Raw genomic sequence first — 23178 nt, 5'->3', positions numbered from 1 at the left:
GACATAAATTGGTGGGTAGGGGTCGAGGTTCCTCATCTGAGCATTATCTTTCGAGCCCCCCCACAGTGTAGAGTGCTAGTTGATGTGATAGAGTGGTCCCTGGCAGAGGTAGCCCATTTCTACTAGTGTACGGAGTCTCGTCTCTCAACCTAGTTGATAGATGCCCTGGTGGTACCACCAGGCGCATCCATCACCCCCATGGTCCGACCGAGGGCTACCATGGGGGAATGGAGTTCACCATCCAGGCTAGCAGCAAAGCATATCCGCATGCCCTATAGTTCCTCTTCTTCGTCAGCAGCTTCCACACCGAACAGATGCTTGTTCGGTTAGTCACAGGTCTCTCCATGAGTTTACACCTTGCATCCTGGAATGTGAATAGCCTCCACTATAGTGGGGCACGTGGTTCTAGCAAGTTGATTGTTTGCTAGAAATTGCAGTCTACCCTTGCCGGACGGATCGGCATCTTACTTCTACAGGAGCACAATATCACTCCCACCCAGGCCAGAGGGTAGGGAAGGTACTCTCGGGCAGCTCGCACACTTACTGGGAGCACGCTATCGGTGCCCACGGCAGGAGCGGAGGTGTATGCACCTCTATTGGCCCGAGTCTCACAGCCTATGTACGAGACCATGGGACGATAGTGGAAGGGAGGGTTCTATGGATCAGATTGGATATTGGGGACTCATGCCTTCGAGTCCTCAATGTCTATGCCCCTACTGAGGTTATAGGGCACGCAACAGGTTTTGAGTGGAGATCGCGGACGGACTCCCAGAGGTGGACTCCTGGATTGTTGGAGGAGACTTCAACAGCCTGGAGGCTTTAGAGGACTAGCAGGGCAGAGGCAGACACTACCAGGGCATGGCTGGGGAGAAGCAGGAGGCATGGTAGGTATTCCTACTGGCAATAGGAGTACGTGATGTCTGGAGAGATCTTGCCTTCCACAGGAGGGAGAGGTCACTAGATTTCTCTTAGGGATACAGGTGGCTAGGTGGAGTCTTGCTGGAGCGGTTGGATAGGTTCCATGTGGGAGAGTGGGGATGCTCTCATGGAGGCCAGATTTGGCAGTTGGCAGGTACCACACTGTCCGATCATTGCCCGGTTTTCCTGACACTTGATCCCCCAGAATCTGGCCTAGACGCACGTTCCTGTTGGATCCTGAACTTGATCTATAGGAAGGAGGAGGTGACGAGACAGATTGAGCAGATTTGGACCAGGGAAGGAGGGACCGGATCGCAGAGGAGGCTACAAAGGTCCTAGCCGAGTCGAGCAGTATCTGCCAAGAGGCAGCTATATAGGCCAGGCAACAGAGCTAGGAGGAGGAGAGAGCACTCCAGCGGGACCTTGTAGCCACGCAGAGATTATTATAGGAGGCACTAGGGGATCCCACCCTCCACGCACAAGAGGTGCATGCACGAGCAGCCATTGTTGGCCTAGAGGACAGGCACTCGGAGTTCTCTTTCCGCACCTCAGCAGCTTTTTGGCACGGAAGGGGGACATGATGTGCAGGGAGTTTTTCTAGGTGAAGCAACCTCGCACATCAGTAGAGCAGTTATGCAGTCTTCGAGATCAGTATGGGAGGACTCATTCTAGCCCAGACGAGGTGATGGAGATTGCCATTGACTACTACAGACGCCTTTTCCTGCACGAGACAGCCTCAACTAGAGGACAACAATGTAGATAGTAGGTCTAGGATCACATCCCGTCCCTCTTCACAGAGGAGATGGGATGCTTCCTCCTAGCCCCCTTCATAGAGAAGGAACTAGAGGAGGCTTTCCATACACAAGACGGGCAGAAATGCCCAGGAGAGGATGGCCTCTCTAAGGCCTTCTTCACTACCTACTGGGAGGTGGTGAAGGACCCCCTACTGACGGCCTTCTAGGATATTTTCACTTCAGGACAGATGCCAGGGAGTCTCTCGGCAGGCCTTATCAGTCTTCTCCCCAAAGGGGGAGACCGGTTGGAGCTTTCCCAGTGGAGACCGATCACCTTATTGTCAGTGGCCTATAAGGCACTGGCAAAGATGATTGGTAGGCGATTATGCCCCATGCTTCCAGACATCATCCATGACACATAGACAGGCTTTGTTCAGGATAGGAGCATCCTAGATAATGTATTCACCTTCTTTGAGACGACAAAGTGGGCCCAACACAGTGGTCAGAGACTGCTGGCCGTACTACTCTTGGATTTCGAGAAAGCTTATGACAGGGTGGACTGGGATTTCCCAGAGGACACCATGGTGAGGTTGGGTTTCCCCCAAGCTTGGATTCGCAAGGTTTCTGCACTTTACAGATCGGCCACTAGCAGGGTTCTCATAGGTAGTAGGGGAGGGGAGGAGTTTCGGCTGGAGAGATTGGTCCGGCAGGGCTGCCCCCTGGCCCCGTACCTGTTCCTACTCTTTGCAGAGGCAATGTCTCACTTCCTCAGGTCACGTGTGAGTGGATTACGCAACCTCCGACTTCCCGTGAGAGAGGAGACTGAGTTGTTAGACTCAGAGTATGTAGATGATACAACACTCTACATAGAGGATGATGAGTTGATGCTTGAGAGAGTGAGGCTGGCTCTTGAGGTGTTGTGTTTTGCAGTGGGAGCAAAAATCAACTGGCGAAAGTCGGTTGGTTTCCTCACAGAATCAGACTCTAGCACGGAGTGGGGCATCCACCTCGGATTTAGATGGGTGAGTAGAGGGCAGACCGTCCGTTACCTAGGGTTCCAGGTGGGACTCGATATCACTCCCGCCCAGTAGTTTCTTCTAGTCCTTGATTCTATTCGGAGGAAGCTGACCTACTAGAGCATGGCTTGCCTCTCACTAGCACGCCGAGCCGTGGTGGTTAACCAGGTCCTCCTAGCGACGGCATGGTACATTGCCTCATGTTGGTGCTTCTCCTCATCTTGTGCAGTGCAGCTTTGCCACCTACTGCGGAATTTCCTTTGGTCCGGGTAAGATAGCTCCAGGGATTCCAAGGCCAAGGTGCGTGGGCAACCATCATACGGCATCGGTCAGAGGGAGGGCTTGGGATCATAGACCAAGAGTATCAGAGTATGGCCTCTTGGGTAAGCTAGTTGTATGCAGCCTCACACCAGGAGGGCAGACTTGGAAGGTCCTATTGTAGGAGGGCCTTTAGGATTGTAGATCGAGGCTTGGTGGTGAGTGGAGGCCGTCCCTGAGATGGATCTTCATGTCAGCCCAGATCAACCCCCCCAGATCACCTTTCCTATGCAGCTTACTCCGCATGTGGTAGGGTCTCCGTAAGGCCCTAATCCAGAGCCCCCAGGCTACCAAGAGGAGATAGACAGTCAGCCGATGATCTGGAATCCCCAGGTCAGAGATCGGGAAGGGGCACAGATTGGTGAGCGCCCCCACATCTAGTGGTCTGGTTGGGAGGTTGGCCCGGCTCGTACCATCAGGACATGGCGGGAGGTGTACAAGATGGTGGATGGGGAGGTGGTGCAGCGAGTATCAGGCTGCCAGAGAGGAGTGGAGTTGAGGAGAAGGGAGATAGACGTAGCAATACCTCAGGAGTGGCTTGCTCCCCCGATACGAGAGCCGATAGAGCCCGAGGAGGTATGGGCCCGCTAGGTTTTCACCAGCAGGCATCCCCCTACAGGTGGCAGGTAGAGTGGGCGGCGCTCCACCTGCGACCTTCTTCACCGTATAGGAGGGGGGGCATCCGACTCTTGACAGAGGACAACAGGATAAGGGGATAACTGTCCTTTCATGGAAGAGGATCCGGGTGATTGGCCTTCAGGGGAAGACATGGCAGCTGGACCCTTTTGTCTTTTGGCATGAGCTCAGGGAGTGGCGCCTTTGGATCTGGGAGAGTAGGCCACTTGATGAGTTGGAGTGGGATCTGCGAGAGTGCCTATGGCTGGCCACTGCAGTCGCCAAGAAGCCACCGAGGTTCTTAGAGTACACTGCCAGGATTGGCACACACGTACTGATGCACGAGGATATGGATTGGGCGCCATCACATAGCAGGCATTGGGTGGAGCACAGCATCACAGAGCCTTTCCGACGGACTTTTTGGTGCCACCTATGGGATAGCTAGAGGCCGAGGAGGGTATTGTATTTCTTATGGCTGGTGGCACATGGAGTCTTGGCGGTGGGAAGCTGGCTTTCCCAGATGTAGGAGGGAGGTTGTAAGCGCTGCACACAGCAGCCTCTAGAAACCTCAAAGCACTGCCTTTGGTCGTGTAAGGCGGTGGAGCTCGGGTGGAGAGGAGCATGCTGCATCCTTCACCGTATCGCACCCAACCTTGGATGTATCTCATGGGGAGCTTTCTGCTGGCAGGCGGTCAACTAGGGCCATCACCTTCTGTATGAGGCCGGGATGCATGAAACGATATTCATTATCGAGGCAGGGTTGTGCCCAATGGTCGGTTTGGAGGCTCTACCCATCCGCCAGGTACTGGAGCCCATAGCAGACCGCTCTGAGGTATGGGAGATCATAGGGAGTCTTATTGGTTGGCATATTTGGAGGTGCGGTGTCAGGAGGCTTTCGGCGGAGACAGACTCTCAGTATAGGCGACCTTAGCAGAGCTCTGGACCTCCATCATTCATTTCCTCCGCGGTCGATGGGACTAGGTGTAGGGCGAGTCCAGGGCTCTCGTCAGGAGCTCCGATGTCGTTTTATGTGCACTTGGGGCGGCCAGGACCTGTTCTTCGTAATGCAAGCAGGCAGCCCTAAATGGCGATACACCCCCCCTCCATGGCTTCTTTCCCCCATCCCCCCCAGACTGCCTTGAGAGGCTTCTATACATAATGTATTTTTTTAAAAAAAAGGTAATTGTATTAATTACAAAAAAAAGGTACAAGTTTACATGATTACAAGATACACGAGGGCTCTAAGGCAACGTGTGTAAAATCCCAGTATTAAGCCACAAAAAAGTTACACAAGTCATGGCAAAGACCCAGAGGAAGTTGCCATATGCCAGGGAAGTAAGTCCTCCCGAGGAGCAAGTCCGAGTGCCGAATGAGATCTATCTGCCAATGCAAGAGACCTTTAAGCTGGGCAATGTGTCTCGGTACATTAGAGGCCGAATCAAAAAGAAAGGCATTTCGAGTGGTCCAATTGTGCCAGCATCCCCAGTATCTGAAAAAGTGGAATAAGATCTTCATATGCAACTATGGCGGTGTGGGGTATTTTGGGCGCACAAAAACCCAATCGAACGGGGTTAATGAGGACCCCACCACTACGCGCCAAACCTGTGACAAGAGCGACCAGATATTCTTGGCGAGCAGGCAAGAAATAAATCGATGTCTCGCCGATTCTATAGTAGTGGTGTAGAAGAAACAATTGCCATTCAAGATTGGATGCTTGGAAAGGGCCGAGGCAAGAGGAAGACCACCAATCATCACCCGCCAAAGAAAGACCTTACATTTGAAAGGAGTCTTATTCAACCAGACCTCCATCACAGTTGCCTTCCACCATGATTGTGATTTCCGCAATCCCCATATAGTATTAGCTTTAACACCCAGCCATTGATGATCTTTAATCAGAAGATGATACACCTGATTAGCAGAGGCCTTGTCCAGACTCAACCGGCCTGCAAGGTCCCAGTCCTGCCAAGGACGATCCACAGCAAGGGCAGGAAAGGGTTACCTGCCCTGAAGCACTAACAAAAGCTGTTCCCATAAATCACGGTATCCATGCGGGATTCTGAAAAGTCTCCTAGCAGTACGAAACGATGTGAAGACATTACGACTGGCAAGGGTGGCATCCGCAACTGAAGTCACGCCCAAACGGGCCATGCGGTTAAATTTTGGTCTGAGCTCATGTTTGTCTTCCCATGAAAGTAATCTCGAGACTGCCAACAATTCCAGTTGAAAGGAGTTAGTATGCAAGCAGTCCTCCACTGGATGCCAACGCGCCTTTTGGAGCACCACTTTCCAGGAGCCGACCAAATGCAGTAACAAAGAGGAGGAGGGACTGGAAAACCAAGAGTCTGCATTAAGAACATCCCACCAGGAGCCCCGAAGTTGTGTATTACCATGCCGAAGCCCGCTGTCCTCAAGAAAATAACGGGCTATAATGGTCCACGGGTGATGATCCACGCACATAGCGCAAAAAAGAGACCAACGAAGAGCCAGCATATGAGTTTTAGCATCCAAAATAGCTCCACCACCCAGGTGTTTGGGGGTACATGTATGCAACCACAAAATCTACGAAATACCTGCGTGCAATGAATCCTTCTTCCATAACATGAAACAAATGGAGCGAGTGAGAGCCTTCAAAGTAGTAGGAGTCCATGGCAGCAATGGCAAGAAATATGTGAGCATTGGTAGCATAATTGTCTGAGCCACTTTGAGGCGGACATGGAAGGGCCACGCTTGCGACTTCCAATACATAAATTTAGCTGCCAGTTTCTGTGAAATCCACTCCAGTAGTTGCTTTGGCCGAACATCAACACCCAACGGGTACCCAAGATGCCTGACAATGGAGCCACGGGGAACAACCTGACCCTACCAGCCCAATGACTGTAAATCAGACTCTGAGAATGGCTGATTTGAAGGCAGTCCAAACATCTAATGCCTTGCGAATGTTGTCCTTGTCCCCACGCAAAATCATAAAGCTATCATCAGCCAAAGATTGGCTAATGAAGTGCTGTCCCAAAGGAAGAGACAATCCGGCCAGCTGAGCAGAAGCTGCCATTGAAGATAACATTGAAAGAACCGGATGGGTCACCAGAGCAAAGAAGAGAGGACTCAAATGGCAATCTTGTCTCACCGAGCGTGCAACAACAAATGGCTCTGTAACCCCATGATTGAGCATAACGCGCGAAGAAGCCGTAGCACTAATGGTGTAGATCAATCGGGACATCCAAGTACCAAAACCCATAGCAGACATAAGTTCTGCAATGAAAGACCATTCTAAATAGTCAAAAGCCTTTTCCAGATCCAATTGAATCAATACCACTTCCTGACTAGAGTGCCTTGCATAGTTAATGGCCATTTGCACATTTAAGATATTATGCAGAATGTCGCGGCCCTTAATGAAACCATATTGAAAAGGATGCACAATTAGCTGGAAGGTGCTTGTGGAGCCGATTCGCCAGCACTTTGGAAAATATTTTATGCATCGAACCCATCAAAGAAATTGGTCTCCAATGTTGCAACATTGACAACGAAGGTATTTATGACTTTCATCAGCTCTAGCTAGTCTATTCAGCACGAGGACTCCATTGTAATTAGTTTTTTTTTAGTAATATAATCAGTCACATTTTACTTGCAAAAAAATAAATCCACACGCATGAATCATAACCACTATCAATATTGTTTTAAGCACTAAGGCATGGTAATGCATAAACTAAGCATAAACAACATCTCATAGCAATGATGTACCACATGATAGTCATGTGAACAATACATCAATTGCAAACCATGTGTAACTTATGCAATTGTACTTCTTTTGCATCACCTACAATTGTACATTGCATACCATCAATGTATTCCATACATGCCTTACAAGATGCAAACCATACATAACTACGTACCAACTCACAATGGCTAGTATACTGAATAGTAATCCGAATGGTAGAAATATTGTCAGCATATAATATCCTGGATACAAACCAAGTACATCTAAGAACCACTACATAACCAAGTTATCCATCACTAGGGGAGTGGAGATGCAACTCTCCCCTTGAGTATCAGGCAATACTTTGAACCTTCTATGCTCTATTGAACTTGAAAGATCCCGATCCAAAATCAGCTCTAACTAAAACACATCAAGATAAAACACAAAATTGAGGTCACCCTCCTCTATCCATTGCATCCATCATAGGTGAAATAATACTAAAACTTCACTAAGAAGTACATGGAAACTTTACCTCTAACTTCAAGTGCCTCAAAACCTCCACTAGTTTCTAGACCTTTTTTCCTCTTTAGTATTGTGATTCTTTATGCTTTCGCATTGCTGCAATTCCAACTTAAGTAATATGCAACATTGCATCCAATTGACTAGCTCCTTATGTGTACTTGACATGCTAGGAGCACCAGATGCGTTTGGAAACATTCTTATTTGCATACTTTGGACCATTGAAATGTGATTGTGCATGGGAATTTGCATACTACCAACCATACCAAGATACATTTTCCCATACATTGCATGCATTAATAGTTGCATTTCTCTCATGCAAGCATTACTAGTGTTTTTCCTCATGACCAGCATTATATGGAGTATTTGCATGACTATCATTAATACCATGAATCCCAAACACAATGGGCCGCATATATGCATTGCCAAACTTGCCACTTTGTGCCCGAGCATCATGGCAACATTGCTATACATGGGGTTATGCATATTATCAATCATACCTAGATATATTGGGCCTTGCACACCATGCATTGGTTGTTGCTTGCCATAAGGAGTTGTGCCATACATCCTCGTATACGGTCCCTGATCCACCATAGCATGGAAACTAGTGTCACCACCAAAGTACCCTAGCTGCTCCATAAATACATGTATGTCTTGCTGTCCAAAAAGCACTGGATTGGCACTTCCAAGTTGGCTTTGCATATGCATCAATTGCCCTACTCACAGCATTTTTTTATGCTCACTACGCATATTTGGAACATCATGTTGCTATACTGGCTCTTCCTTCGATGCATCTTGCTATTCTAAAGTTCTTGAAAAGGATTTTCTCTTCTTGCCTTTGCTGTACCTCATGATGACATCCCCCCCTTGCCTACACAACCGCCACCTAGGGAGCCATCATTTGATGATGCTGGTAACCTCATCAGTGAGGATAAGTATGAGCGTGTCTCATCATCCAATGCGGAGGAGTCATCTTCAAACTCTCTTGATGAGCACTCAGATGGTTCTGATGATGATGATAGTGATGCCTCATCATAGATTCATATGTCTCTCTCTTTTTTGTATCTACTATCATTGTATCCACATGCATGATGCCACTATTATACACTAGACTATAGTTGTATTGCATGTTTTGCGCAGCCCATGCGATTGCGACGGTCACTCTCATGTATTTATCTTATTTTGTAATGAAATGGCTATTTTCACTTTAACATGTATTATATCATTTAATGATTTATGGTTTCTAAAAAAATCATGTTAATTTTTTTTGGTACTAATATCGTACTGTACCTTATAAAATCATAAGGTAACATTTAGTACCGTATTTTATCGTACCGTACCGTACCGTACCTTTCATACCTAATAACTATGGATACATTGGACTGACTTATAGCATAAGCATAAGACAACATTTGAGGCATTGATTACAATGCTATCGCCAACACATTCGTTGGAGCATCATGTATATTTACTACGTTTCATAATGGGCTCTAGGGCTATTCCAACAACCTCATCTTGATCCGTTTCATTATCCCCCACAAATTGGTGAATGAAGTTTGTATTGATGCTCGTAGCCATCAAGCTCACAGACTGAGTGCTGCAAGTTGAAAAACAACCCTTATTGGTCCCAAACATACGCAAAGGAATATGACCAGTGAAAAACAAGTTAACACCTTTTTTACGAAAAGAGACAAAAAAGTCCAACACCTTGGTGTCCACATGCATATCCAAAACATCCTCTCAATCAAAACCTTGCATAATATTATACTTGTGCTCCCAGTCTTCTTCCATTGATACATCAGGCTGACCTGCAGCATGAGTGTAAGGCAACACTTGAGGCATCTGTGATAGCACTGTGGCCAACACATTCATTGGGGCATTTTCTGTATATTTATTACATTTAATAACGGGCCATGGGGCTGTTCCAACGTCATCTTGATCCATTTGATTATGCCCCACAAATTGGAAAATGAAGTTCAATGCTCATAGCCATCGAGCTCGCATACTCTGCATGCTGCAGGCTGAAAAACAGCCTGTGTTGGTCCCAAAATCACAAGCTGAAACCCCAGATCCAAACTGGCAAACAACAGGCTTTAAAACAGCAGCCCTTCTCAGTAACAAATGACATCTAAATGTTGAGATCTCCATGCTTATGTGCAGAACAGCAATTGCTGCAAATCCAGAACAGCAGTCGTCAAAAATAGCAGCTGTCCAACCCTTCTCAGGCTGTAACTCAAATGGTGATTAGGACAGCACTGACAGATCTGAAAGGTAGGTAACATTTCCATGCGGCTACTGAAGCCTCCCCTTCTGCCATGGCCTCTTGCTGACAGAGAGAAGTAATCTGCTGTCCATGTCCTGTCTAACACACAATTGCATGTAGTGAGCTGAGACGTGAGGAAGGCACTGGGATGATCTGCATGAGTGCGTCCACCCAGCACCCCCTTTTTTTTGTTATATCCCTATATGGACAGTGTATTGTACATCACTTTACACTTTTCTTTGCACTGTATATCACCGATTACCTTTTAGCATGTCACACTTTGATATCCAATGACTATTACCATTGTACCTGGTTTTGTCTCATAGGCTCCAATCACTATAGCTCCAACCAAAATTCTCTGATTTTCCCAGTTTGTTTGCTCCATGAAAATTTACTCAAATGGAGGGATGAAGAGTGACATCATAGCAAGCTAGTCTAGATACTACCTTTGCTCTTCGTGAAAATATCTTGAGATGGGTTGGAGAGCATGTGCTCTTCATGAAAAAATTATGTTTGTGATCTTTACAAACAACTCCAATTAGTCATATACATTCCTTGGGGTACAATTCTGCATAGGTTATACAGTCAAAGGTCACAACTTTTCAGTGCTGGAAGCTGATTCCTGTAATAGAGAAGCTTTGATGTTTGAAAAAATAATTTCTCAACTTCATGGATAACTTTCAAATGGATGTATGAGCATTATGTGGGGTGTAGTTGCAAAGCTTGCATAGTCAGGACCTCTCAAGGGATGCAATAATGGTCCCCACTGAAACATGGGTATACATGGCCAGTGGATTCCTTTTGCAGGATATTACTTGCTTTCCTCATTCTCATCCTGAACTGCTTGAAGAGATTGGCTATAATAATGAGCGTTACTTCTTGGAAGACACAAATCCAAACATATTTATATCCAAAGGCACAGGGCCTATACCATGAAAACATAATGTTATCTGCATGCTGTGGCTGCTTGGTACACCAAATACAAAAAGCCTCAAAAACAGCACAAGCAAAATGGAAGACATTCAATACGATATGGGGCCAAGATGTACTAGTTTCACCTCTAACGGGCTTGTATCTTTGGCTATGGAAAAGGAAAAAAGCTGCATCTTTAGAATCAAAGACTCACAACTCATCATTGTATGAAAATATAAAAGCAACTTTTAGAAAAGTTCATTCGATCCAACACTAAAATTTTGAAAGGATGTAAGTATTACGTACCATAAAAGGTAAGATCAAAATTGAATGTTGACTTTCCTTGATACAAAAGTAGTTGGACTTCAAGTCTCACTGCTCTTGCTTCCTTGATGTAAGGAGTGCTGCATTCTAAAGTTTCATCTGTTGTGTTGAACCTCCCTACTATTTTCTCAATGTCTCGATATTTACAAGAGAAAGAGAATACTTGCAACAAATTTTCTCCAACCATTGTTACAGTTGTGTAGGTTTGAGTAGGCAGAATAGTTGGTGCGATGCTATTGATCAAGACAACCTCAGTTGTACCTATAATTTTGTTGCAGATTAATTGCTTCTATCCACTAGGAAGAAGAAAACTTCAATTGTACAATGTATAAACATTAACATGTTTCAAACATGGATAAGAGAGCACGTTTATGCTTATTAATCAACAATAAAGGAATTCCCTAATTATGTATAATCTTTGATTTCTAATAATACAAATCTGAAGCTTAAAACCTAGAAGCATTGGCATCTGACTTACCTTTCAAGGGTGGAACCACTCTGCCCTAGGCCTAGCAGCAATAGCATGCCTCAACCATGATTTCTAGGAGATAGTTACAATCATTAGTCCACCATGCCTAATGATCAGTTACCACATGTGTTCATTGTCCCTTACATATTCCAGTACACTCACAAGCCTTTTTGCAAAATTTGGGGGCTTACAATGGAATACATGCCCAAGCTTGAGCAGTATTTGAATTCACCTTTGTAATCTTTGAAATCACTTGCAAGTCTCGCAGCAATTTTACTGCTGATTGCAGCTCCAACCCTCTTTCAACCTGATGGTGATTGGCTCTTCAAACTAGCAGCCAGTCACGAGAATACACCTAACAGTAGCAAACAGTTGCATGCTTTCTTTTACCAAATTCTAAGCAATGTGATGGAGTCATATACACCAAGCAAGCTTGGTTTGATGGCATACCAACTAATATGTTTATCTTATAAAGTACTATTTTCCAGGAATCATAAATATGTAGTAGGATCAACTTTGCTCATGATTTCCTCAGAAAAACCCATAGAGCTTCTACCAACAGTTGAAACAAATCATGGTTCCCAATATTGATCTCAATTATGCCTTACTTGCATGTGCCATCTTCTGTGAAGGATTTCAATTGAAGGTCACACGACAGCTTCAAGTCTAAGAAGATATATCTCTTCCTACGGATTGTATACAGCTCACAAGAGCTTAGAGGTTGGCACTTGGCTTGCATATGGTAGGGACTTAGTGGCATGTGCGAGATTTGGTGAGCTAGAGGAAAGACATAGACATTGCCTATGGGACTGTCCTAGAGCCTAGGAGGTATGGAGGAGAGCCCTCAGGATGATATCCCATGGTGGAGGAGAGGCCATGGTGGCAACTTTGGGGGTTGTAGCTTGGCTCATAGATAGAGGCCTAGCATGTGGCCATGAGGATGTTCAAGGGAGTTTTTATTTTTTCATCAACGGATAGCATTTGAGCAAGATCCCCACACTAGATTACTCCCAGATGTATGGACCCAGGAACACTATCACAAATGGAAGCTGATTGCCAATATCATAGCTTGGTACATCTGGACCACCTGGACTGCGAGATGCAACAATGTTATTGACCTTTAGGATGTACACAGTGGAGACTCTATCAAGGGTTTGGATAGAGATCATTCACACTCTCTATAGGAGATGGGAGATGATGCAAGGCAGCTTTGAGAGGATGGGGAAGAAAAGAGACCTTTCTTGCAGATATGGGACATAGGCACTTTCTTCCACACTATCATCCACATGGTTTGGCATTATGGCCGCCTACCAGATTGGTTTTTCGCGCAATCATTGTATTTGTGATGTACTTAGTTACTCTTTACAAAATTACTTGTATTTTGTATTTTACCTTAGGTTTTTCACCAAGGTGTTATTAATAAAATTTTCTTTTCTTGCGAAAAAAAACTTGGCCTTTGACACTCCATGGTTTACATGACCTCTCAAACTAGTTTCAAATCTCAACACACTATAGATCTATTTTAGTATTCTCTTTGGTTTAGGCTCAAGTGGGGTACTTTTGCTGGTCATTGTTTCTCATGTGGTCAACTTGGTCACTTCCTAGCCAAATGCCCTGAAAGACAAACCATGGGGATAAACTTCATTTTGCAAGGTTATTGTGTAGATGAAATTTTTGTTGGTGTGCGAGGCTTCTATGAGATATTACTCAAATTGACAAATGCTTGGGATGATCTTCTAGCCAGAGTTCCACTGTTCTTTGACAAACACCTCATGCATATGGTGTGTGTTGGAGACTGTTGGTAGACGTCCAATGGCTGTTACAATAGGAATGCATAGTATGGGTTGAAGCTGAATGTTGTCCCGCAGTCTACTTGCTAGTGCTTAAGGATGCCATGGGAGTGATTGGCACAATATTGGTTCCCCCTAGCTTGGGGGCTGCTAATTGCAACTGCCTGCACATGCTATGGGATACTACGCACAAAAGGCCCGACTAGCTGCACTTGAACTGTCCTGGAATGCCTTCGTTGCACTATTTTTGAAATGGGGAACTTTCATAGGGCATTGTCTTTCATGTGGACAATTGGGGCGTTTCGAATGTCTAGAAAAGACCATTGCTGTGAAGGGGGGTGCGGTTGCACTAGTCCACGATGTTCCTGTGGTCAATGGCCCTCAACTAGACCAGGCCCCAGTGCACCCTATTTTGGATAGAGGGAACAACATGTGCAGCCTTTGGATTCTCCTGACCGTGATTGGATTGATGTGCATGCCAGAAGAGGGAAAAAAGCCTGATATGTGCGTAGTAGTAGCTATGCCAAGCACTTTACAAGACCCCTTATGCACTTATGTGTTGAAAAGATAAGACATCACCAATATCTACTGCTAATGCTGCAATTTCAGTGGGTCCTCGAAAATCCTCTGCTCTGAAACCCTGTACTAATTGTTTGCGGGGCCCACTTGTATGCCTTTTTTTTTTTTGCAAATAAAATGTGGCTGATTATATTACTCAGAAAAACTGATTACAATGGAGTGCTCATGCTCAACAGACTAGCTGGAGTTGATGAAAGTCAGAAGTCCATCATGTATACAAGCCTCTCAAGGTGTTCTGGGGGAATGGGGGCAAGAAGCCATGGAGGGGGGGTGTATCGCCATTTGGGGCTGCCTGCCTGCATCACGAAAAACAGGTCTTGGCCGGCCCAAGTGTGCATGAAATGACCTCGGAGCTCCTGACGAGCCCTAGATTCGCCCTGCATCTGATCCCATCGGCCGCGGAGGGACTGGATGATGGCGGTCCAGAGTTCTGCTAAAGTCGCATGTATTGAAAGTCTCTCTCCTCCGAAAGCCTCCTGACACTGTGCCTTCCAGATATGCCAACCAGTAAGACTCCCTAGGATCTCCCATACCTTAGAGCGGTCTGCTGTGGGCTTCAGCACCTGGCAGATGGGTAGAGCCTCCAAACCGACCATTGCGCACGACCCTACCTCGATAATGATTATCGTGTCCTGCATCCCAGCCTCATACAGAAGGTGGCGGCCTTAGCTGACTGCCTGTCAGCAGAAAGCTCCCCATGAGATACATCCAAGGCTGGGTGCTATACGGTGAAGTATGCGGCATGCACCTCTCCACACGAGTTGCACCGCCTCACAGACCAAAGGCAGTGCTTTGGTGTTTCCACAGGTTGCTATGTGCAACGCATACAACCTCCTTCCTTTTGCATCTAGACAAGCCAACTTTCCACCTCAAAGCCTCCATGTGCAACCAGCCATAAGAAATACGATACCCTCCTTGGCCTCCAACTATCCCATAGGCGGCGCTAGAAGGTCCGTCGGAAAGGCTCTGTGATGCCGTGCTCCGCCCAGTGCCTGCTACGTGACAACGCCCAATCCATATCCTCCTACATCAGTACATGTCTGCCAATCTTGGCAGTGTACTCCAGGAACCTCGGTGGCTTCTTGGCGACCATTGTGGCTGGCGGCCATAGCCACTCTCTCAGGTCCCACTCCAACTCATCAAGTGGCTTGCCCTCCCAGATCTAGAGGCGCCACTCCCTGAGCTCCTGCTAGAAAATAAAAGGGTCCAATCACCATGTCTTCGCCTGAAGGCCAATCACCCGGATTCTCTTCCATGAGAGGCCAGCTAACCCCTCATCCTGCTACCCTCTGTCAAGGGCCAGATGCCCTCCCTCCTGTACGGTGACAAAGGTCCCAGGTGGAGCACCGCCCACTCTACCTGCCACGTATAGGGGGATGCCTACTGGTGAGAACCTAGTGGCCCATAACTCCTCGGGCTCTATCGGCTCTCGTCTCGAGGAAGCAAGCCACTCATGAGGTATTGCTGCATCTATCTCCCTTCTCCTCAGCTCCACTCCTCTCTGGCAGCCTGATACTCATTGTAGCACCTCCTCGTCCACCATCCTGTACACCTCCAACCATGTCCTAATGGTACGACCGGGTCGGCCTCCTAGCCAGTCCATTGGATGTGGGGGCGCTCGCGAAGCTATGCCTCTTTGGATCTTTGACCTGGGGGTTCCAGATGATTGGCTGACGATCTATCTCCTCCTGGCAACCTAGGGGGCTCTTGATTAGGGCCTTGCGGAGGCCGTACCACACGCGGATCAAGTTGCGTAGGAAAGGTGATCTGGGCGGGGTGATCGGAGCTGACGTGAAGATCCATCTCAGGAATGGCCTCCACTCACCGCCAAGCCTCAGTCTATAGTCCTAAAGACCCTCTTGCAATAGGACCTTCCATGTCTGCCCTCCTGGTGTAAGGCCGCGGACAACTAGCTTGCCCAAGAGGGCCATACTCTAATACTCTGGATCTATGATCCCCAAGCCTTCCTCTGACCGATGCCATATGATGGTCGCCCATGCCACCTTGGCCCTGGCATCCCTGAAACCGTCTGACTTGGACCAAAGGAAATTCCGCACTAGGCGGCGAAGCTGCACTACGCAGGATGAGGAGAAGCACCAACACAAGGCGATGTACCAAGCCATCGCTAGAAGGACCTGGTTAACCACCAGGGCTCGGCCTGCTAGTGAGAGGCGAGCCCTACTCCAGTAGGTTAGCTTCCTCTGGATAGAATCGAGGACTGGGAGAAACTGCTAGGCAGGAGTGATGTTGAGTCCCACCTGGAACCCTAGGTAACGGACGGTTTGCCCTTTGCTCACCCATCTAAATCCAAGGTGGACGCTCCACTCCGTGCTAGAGTCCAGGTCTATGAGGAAACCAACCGACTTTTGCCAGTTGATTTTCTATCCTGCTGCAGAACAGAACACCTCAAGAGCTAGCCTTACTCTCTCTAGCATCAACTCATCGTCCTCTATGTAGAGTGCTGTATCATTTGCATACTCTCAGTCTAACAACTCAGCCTCCTCCTTCACGGGAAGTTGGAGGCCGCATAATCTGCTCACACGTGACCTGAGAAAATGAGACTGCCTTTGCAAAGAGTAGAAACAGGTATGAGGCTAGGGGGCAGCCTTGCTGGACTGATCTCTCCAGTCGAAACTCCACCCCTCGCCTACCACCTATGAGAACCCTGCTGGTGGCTGATTTGTAAAGTGCGGAGACCCCACGAATCCAAGCCTGGGGAAGGCAGGCTCTCTCCAAGAGAAGTCCAGTGGCCTCTCCCTCCTATGGAAGGCAGGCTCTCTCCAGGCATCCCGTGCTTCTACTGCCAGTAGAAAGACCTCCCATGCCTCTTGCTCCTCCCTAGCCATGCCCTGGTAGTTTCTGCCTCTGCCTTATTGGTCCTCCAAAACCTCCAGGTTGTTGAAGTCTCCTCCAACGATCTAGAAGACCACCTCTTGGAGTCCATCCGCGATCTCTACCCAGAACTTGCTGCGTGTCCTAACCTTCGTAGGGGCATAGACGTTGAGGACTCCAAGGCACGAGTTTTCAATATCCTGTCTGATCCATAGAACCCTCCTTGCCACTATTGTCCCGTGGTCTCGTACATAGGCGGTGAGACTCGGGCCGATAGAGATACATATGTGTCCACTCTTGCCGTGGGCACCTATGGCGTGCTCCCAATAAGTGTGCGAGCTGCCCGGGAGTACCTTTCCAACCCACTGGGCCTGGGTGGGCGTAAGCTTATGCTCCTATAGAAGTAGGATGTGCATCCGTCCGGCAAGGGCAGGCTGCAGCTCTTGCCGAACAATCAACTTTCTAGAACCATGTGCCCCATTGTAGTGGAGTCTGTTCACATTCCAAGATGCAAGGTGTAAGCTCATGGGGAAACCTGTGACTGACCGAACAGGCATTTATTTGGTGTGGAGGCTGTTGAAGAGGAGGAGAAACTATGGGGCATGTAAGTGCGCTTTGCTGCAGGTCTGGATGGTGAACTCCAATCCCCCATGGTGGCCCTCAATCGGACCATAGGGGTGATAGATGCTCCAGGTGGTACTATCAATGCATCTATTAGCTATTCTGAGAGTCGTAACTTTGTCGTAGAAACGGGCCGCCTGTGCTAGGGGACACTCAATCGCATCCCACGGAGCTCTCCACTATGGAGGGGCTCGAAAGATGATGCTCAAGTGTGGGGCCTCGATACCAACCCATCAGTTAATGTCCATCATGCAACCAGGCCACTGCTGTGCAAACAGTGCTAGTCCTTCATCTCCCATTTACTCGGAGATGTGGCCCTCCACCTGACTCTCCAACTCCTCCTCTATCTGTGTTGTCGTCCAATCCCCTAAGTGGGAGGATTGAAAGAAAAAAGCGTAGTTTGGTCCATCCGGTGGTGCTAGTAGATGGACCTTGCCCCTCCTTGACTTATGAACCATGAAGATCCCCACCTCTAGAGGTAGTGGGAACTCTCCGTGCTCCGTAACTCTCAGGTAGGACCATGGGCCATTGCGGAAGAACTCCTGTGGCAATAGCTATGCCTGCCTTGGGAAAGTGTGACAGGCGGCAGGGGTAGATGAGCTGGTGGCTGTGTGGGAACGGGAGGATGTAGGCGTGTGTGGCTCATCACCTCCTGTGGGAGGAGGGAGGGGTGGGTTTGGGGGGGATCACTTGAACCAAGGGCGGATCGGGGGAGGGGGGGATGCTCAGCAAGGGAGGTGGTGGGGGAAAAGAAGATCCAGGGATTGTGGGATGGTCGGAGGTACATGGCGGGTGTGGGTGGGGGCTGGTGGTCCTTGAAGGGGGGAGGCGTGGGCTCGGGTCAGTGGGGGGGGGTGGGTGTGGGGGGTGTGGGATCTCAGGTGAGGTAGTTTGTGGCGCGGGTGGTGGATGGGGGGGCTGCGGTCGTGCCGGGTGGGGTGGGCAGGGGGGCTACGGAGTGCTTTGCCGGGGGGGCGTCGCTCGCCCTCCTGCTCCCTACAGGCTGCCTCCCCTCCGCTGCCGTCTCCCTCTTTGTCGTCTCTAGACCCGTGTGAAGCTGTCAGCGTCCACTTGTGGGCCTGTCGACGGAGCCGCCTTGGCTTCAAAGCGTGTACAGTTTGCTGCCTGGTGCCCAAAGTCATGGTAGCGCAGGCATTGCCTTGGCTGCTCGGTCACTGTGACTTGTTGCCTAAAAGAGTGACCTCCAGTCTCTATATCTAGGAACTTGGGTATACTCTTTGTGTCTTTCACGGGCACTTGTACCTTGGGGACTTCTGCAGCTGTCACAACATCCGCGAAGGAGGTAGGAAGAACTGTGCCGAAGAGTGGACCAAAGTCCTCCACTAACTAGTGGTACTCTACCGCCAGTCCGAGGAAAAGTAAAGTGACTAGGTGTCTAAGAAATTTGTTGTGGAGCTCAAATGACTTCACTGTGAAACCGTTGTACCAGGGAACCATGTGAATGACCCCCTTCGTGGAGACATAGGGTGAGCTCTCCACTAACTCACAAGCTGCGTCTGCAGAGGTGAGATGAACCATGAAGATCCCACGGCTCATGAGAATTGCCTCCACGATTTGCGCTGTGCCAATGCGCAACGTGGAGCCAATCCCGAAGCTGGGCCCTGGCTGGAGAGTGTCCTATTACCTGACTGAAAATTGCTATTTCTTTAAGCTCTAGCTTTGTGGCGTGGATGGACAAGAGCTGTTCTTCAGAGAGGACAACGCGCAAGGTGTTTGATTGGGGGGGCACTCGCAGAATGCACTGGCGTCTGACTAGAGGTTTCCATTGTGCTTCCCTACTGAGAACCTACCAAACACATTGCTGTACTGCCAGAGGGGGGAGTGTTGCTCCAAATGGAGGGAGCAACTAGGGGGGGAAGGGGGGGCAATGGCGAGGAGAAAGGAGGGGGAGATTCTGTTTTCTGATCTTGATAGAGGCGCCGGGCGCCATTCATGGATGACAGCGTGGGAGGCCTATAGGCAGGTGGCCGCAGGGTGAAGGAGACGGGAGAGAACGCAGGTGAGGTATCAGGGCGGGGGGGGGGGTGTGAAGGAAACTGCTAAGGTTTGCACTGAGGACACGCAGAGAGTGCGACCACGACAGAAACACAAAGAGACAGACACAGACAAAGACACAGAGGGAAAAACTCAAATCCTAAACGCAAAACTCAAAACTCAAACACAAACAAAAGAAGGAAGAGAGAGAATACAACTTTGAAGTGAATGAATGGTGTAAATGAATGTAAGAGTGTACACTGTGCTGAAGGGCAGAGCAATGTCGGAGTGTGACGTCCACCGAAGACGGATCCCAAGTCTGTGATCACCAGTCAAAGTGTAGGAGTGTTGAATAGTGAATGGCAGCAAGATGGTCACCAAAACACATCAGTCTGGAGGCTAGAAACTGGTAAACACAGCAATGTACCACCGATCGGAGGCTGGAAACTGTGCACTGTCTCCTATAAACAATAGGCTGAAACAATGTCTGAGAGTGTCAGGGCCTGTAATGCTGAAAATGCAGGCTGGCTGACCCTAGAAATGATGGATAGCAGGCTGAACAGTAGTCTCGGACAGTCCGGAGCAGTCAGTAGCAGCTGAGAGCTATCGCCTACAGCAATGGACAGGCTGAAGATAATGTGACTGCAGCCAATGATGGCTGGACAGCAGATGGAGGCGGGCTGCAGGGTGGAAACTGGGCGCCAATAGCAGCAGAGGGTGTGTGGGCTGGTGTAACCTGCAAACAAGGATAATGGCTGAATGGGGGCAGCCTGTCTATTTATAGATGTGGAAGGATGGCCCAAAAATTAGGGTTTCCACTAAACTCTCTCGAACTGCTCCCTGTTTTAGGGTTTTACTCTAAAAGAGCATTTTTAGTGTGTTTTGGGGCTGTTTAAAAGGCTAATCAACAAGTAATGCATATTTTAGCTCAACACCCCCTCTCAGGCCCATAACTGAGCTGAAAGGTTAGGCCAGCCATTGTGATGTTTATGTACCCCAAGGCGTCCCACCCCAAAGCAACCAAGGCATCGGACAAAGGGTGCATGTCGGCTGTCCAGTGGCCTACCAAGACTACAGAGGCAATGGTTATCTTACCAAGGAAATCCAAGTAGTCACCCTAGAGAGGACAGGGCATCGGAAAAAGAGTGCACGTCGGCTGCCTAGTGGCCTACCAAGCCCTACAAATGCGGAAGAAAATAAAAGGATTTTTTTTTTGAATAAGTGAAGTAAATTTGATGGGATGCGGCCGATTGAGTAAAAGTGACCCAAAAGACGACGCGGATGAAACTACATGGATTTTTTTTTTTGAATAAGTGAAGTAAATTTGATGGGATGTGGCCGATTGAGTAAAAGTGACCCAGAAGACGGGAGTAGAGAGAATACACCCAACACATCACAAAATAGTACAAGCTAACCCATCCACTCAGGGTGTCGATGACGAGGAAAAATAGGTGATGAGGTATCCATGTGATGAAGAAGGATGGTGGTGTGGTAACAACAGCCGCCAGTGGAAACAACTTAGGATCTGTGCAAGTGGTGCTCTGCACAATGAGATGCAAAGTATGCTACATGCTGAAGAATGCTCATGCAGCAGGTGCCACTTGGACAATGTCCCTCATGGGAAAATTGTTCACTTGCCCAAGCACCCTAGTACAAGGATGATGTAATCATGCAATGCAAAGGGTAAGGTACAACAGGGGGAAGAAGCCGATGTCGAAGACAAAGTGCTAAAGCCTGTAGAATACCAAGAAGGGTAGGAACCCCCTCCCAACCTGGATGTAGATGCCGAAGAAGGAAGAGGATCCTGATGTCGGTCTTCATATGGTGCTGAGAACCATAAGGAATGAAAGAAGATGAAGTGGATGAAGCACCCCGCTAGAAGAGTAAGGTAGAAGTCACCGCCATGATAGCATCGAGAGAGATGCTGCATGATCCGCCTCGGGAGGGGAAACCGCCATGCTGGAAGAAGAGAAAGCACTCCTAGGATGATGAAACCATGAAAGTAACGGTGTGCATCCCCACGTCTCTAGCTCACGGAGGACCAAAGCAATCAACAAGTTAGCCCTACACTGAAAGACAAAACCCTGCAAAAGAGATGAGAATCTGCAAACACAGAGGTTAGTAGTGAGATGCTCCAAAGCAAAACAAAATAGAAAGAAAATCTAACTCAAAATAAATGCAATGAATGTGTATGCGTGTGAGTAAATGCAATGGAAGACAAAAAAATGGAAAAACTAAGGATAATGAATCCTATGGGCCCGACTCTAAGAGTGCGAAAAATGAATGCAAGACTGACCTAGGGTATCCGAAAGGACCTAGAGGCATGCGAGTCGAAGAAGGTGGCTACCATCGCGTATGTCTAGTAGCAAGACTCTGCCAAGGGAATGCTTGATGAGGTGGAGAGGAAGGTGAGATGGATGCATGAAGTGCATCCATCTCACCTTCCTCGGGAATGCTTGATGAAGTGGAGAGGAAGGTGATAGCATCGAGAGAGATGCTGCATGATCCGCCTCGGGAGGGGAAACCGCCATGCTGGAAGAAGAGAAAGCACTCCTAGGATGATGAAACCATGAAAGTAACGGTGTGCATCCCCACGTCTCTAGCTCACGGAGGACCAAAGCAATCAACAAGTTAGCCCTACACTGAAAGACAAAACCCTGCAAAAGAGATGAGAATCTGCAAACACAGAGGTTAGTGGTGAGATGCTCCAAAGCAAAACAAAATAGAAAGAAAATCTAACTCAAAATAAATGCAATGAATGTGTATGCGTGTGAGTAAATGCAATGGAAGACAAAAAAATGGAAAAACTAAGGATAATGAATCCTATGGGCCCGACTCTAAGAGTGCGAAAAATGAATGCAAGACTGACCTAGGGTATCCAAAAGGACCTAGAGGCATGCGAGTCGAAGAAGGTGGCTACCATCGCGTATGTCTAGTAGCAAGACTCTGCCAAGGGAATGCTTGATGAGGTGGAGAGGAAGGTGAGATGGATGCATGAAGTGCAATGGGATTGGAACCTGCAGACCAATTAGCCAATCCCTCAGGGGTAGTAAAAGAGATGGGCCGTTGAGGCTGTACTCGAGCCACACGGCCAACAGCAACAACAACGGGTGCTGAAGGAGTAGATGAAGCAGGAGCGGAGGGCGTAGCCCCACTGGACTATGCAGTTGCAGCAATCTATGGAGGCTTTTTATGTGGAAGACCGTGGGCCTTGGAGCGACACTCGTCCACATGGCCTGCTCTCTGGCAATGTGTGCAAAACCAGTTTTCTTAGGGAGTTGCTGCCTGATAGGTCTAGATTCTTTGGTTCCATCTAAGGAAGAGGAGTCACCCTTTGATTGGCTTGCCTTTGCATCTAGCGAGTTCTTGCTACTAGTGGTTGTCCCTCCCGAAAAAGAGGCAACCAACCCTCTCTGCTCTGAATAAGGCTGTGATGAGGATTTTTTGTGGACTTGATCATACAGCCTCGCGTAACGCAAGAACTGGCACTCAAACACGTAGAAGGTTGGAAATCTAGGTTGAGAGATGATGTGTTGAATGAAATTGAAGTACTTGACAGGCAACTTATTCAAGAAGAAT

General features: G+C 48.1%; 1 protein-coding gene across 3 annotated transcripts in view; it reads right to left on the bottom strand.

Annotated features, from left to right (window-relative positions):
• LOC148040593 (uncharacterized) overlaps positions 1-23178 on the bottom strand; it is a 180756-nt gene that overhangs the window by 24955 nt on the left and 132623 nt on the right. For all 3 annotated transcript variants that reach the window (XM_087701152.1, XM_087701160.1, XM_087701168.1), the window contains one exon: positions 11296-11574. In XM_087701152.1, coding sequence (XP_087557278.1) covers positions 11296-11574 — 279 coding nt within the window. The remainder of the gene's footprint in view (positions 1-11295; positions 11575-23178) is intronic.

This window comes from Lygodium microphyllum, chromosome 2 (genome assembly GCF_053477565.2).
Source record: "Lygodium microphyllum isolate KBCC chromosome 2, Lygodium_microphyllum_v1.1.10, whole genome shotgun sequence".
Classification (NCBI taxonomy): Eukaryota; Viridiplantae; Streptophyta; class Polypodiopsida; order Schizaeales; family Lygodiaceae; genus Lygodium; species Lygodium microphyllum.
This window is presented reverse-complemented; position numbering and strand designations above follow the sequence as displayed.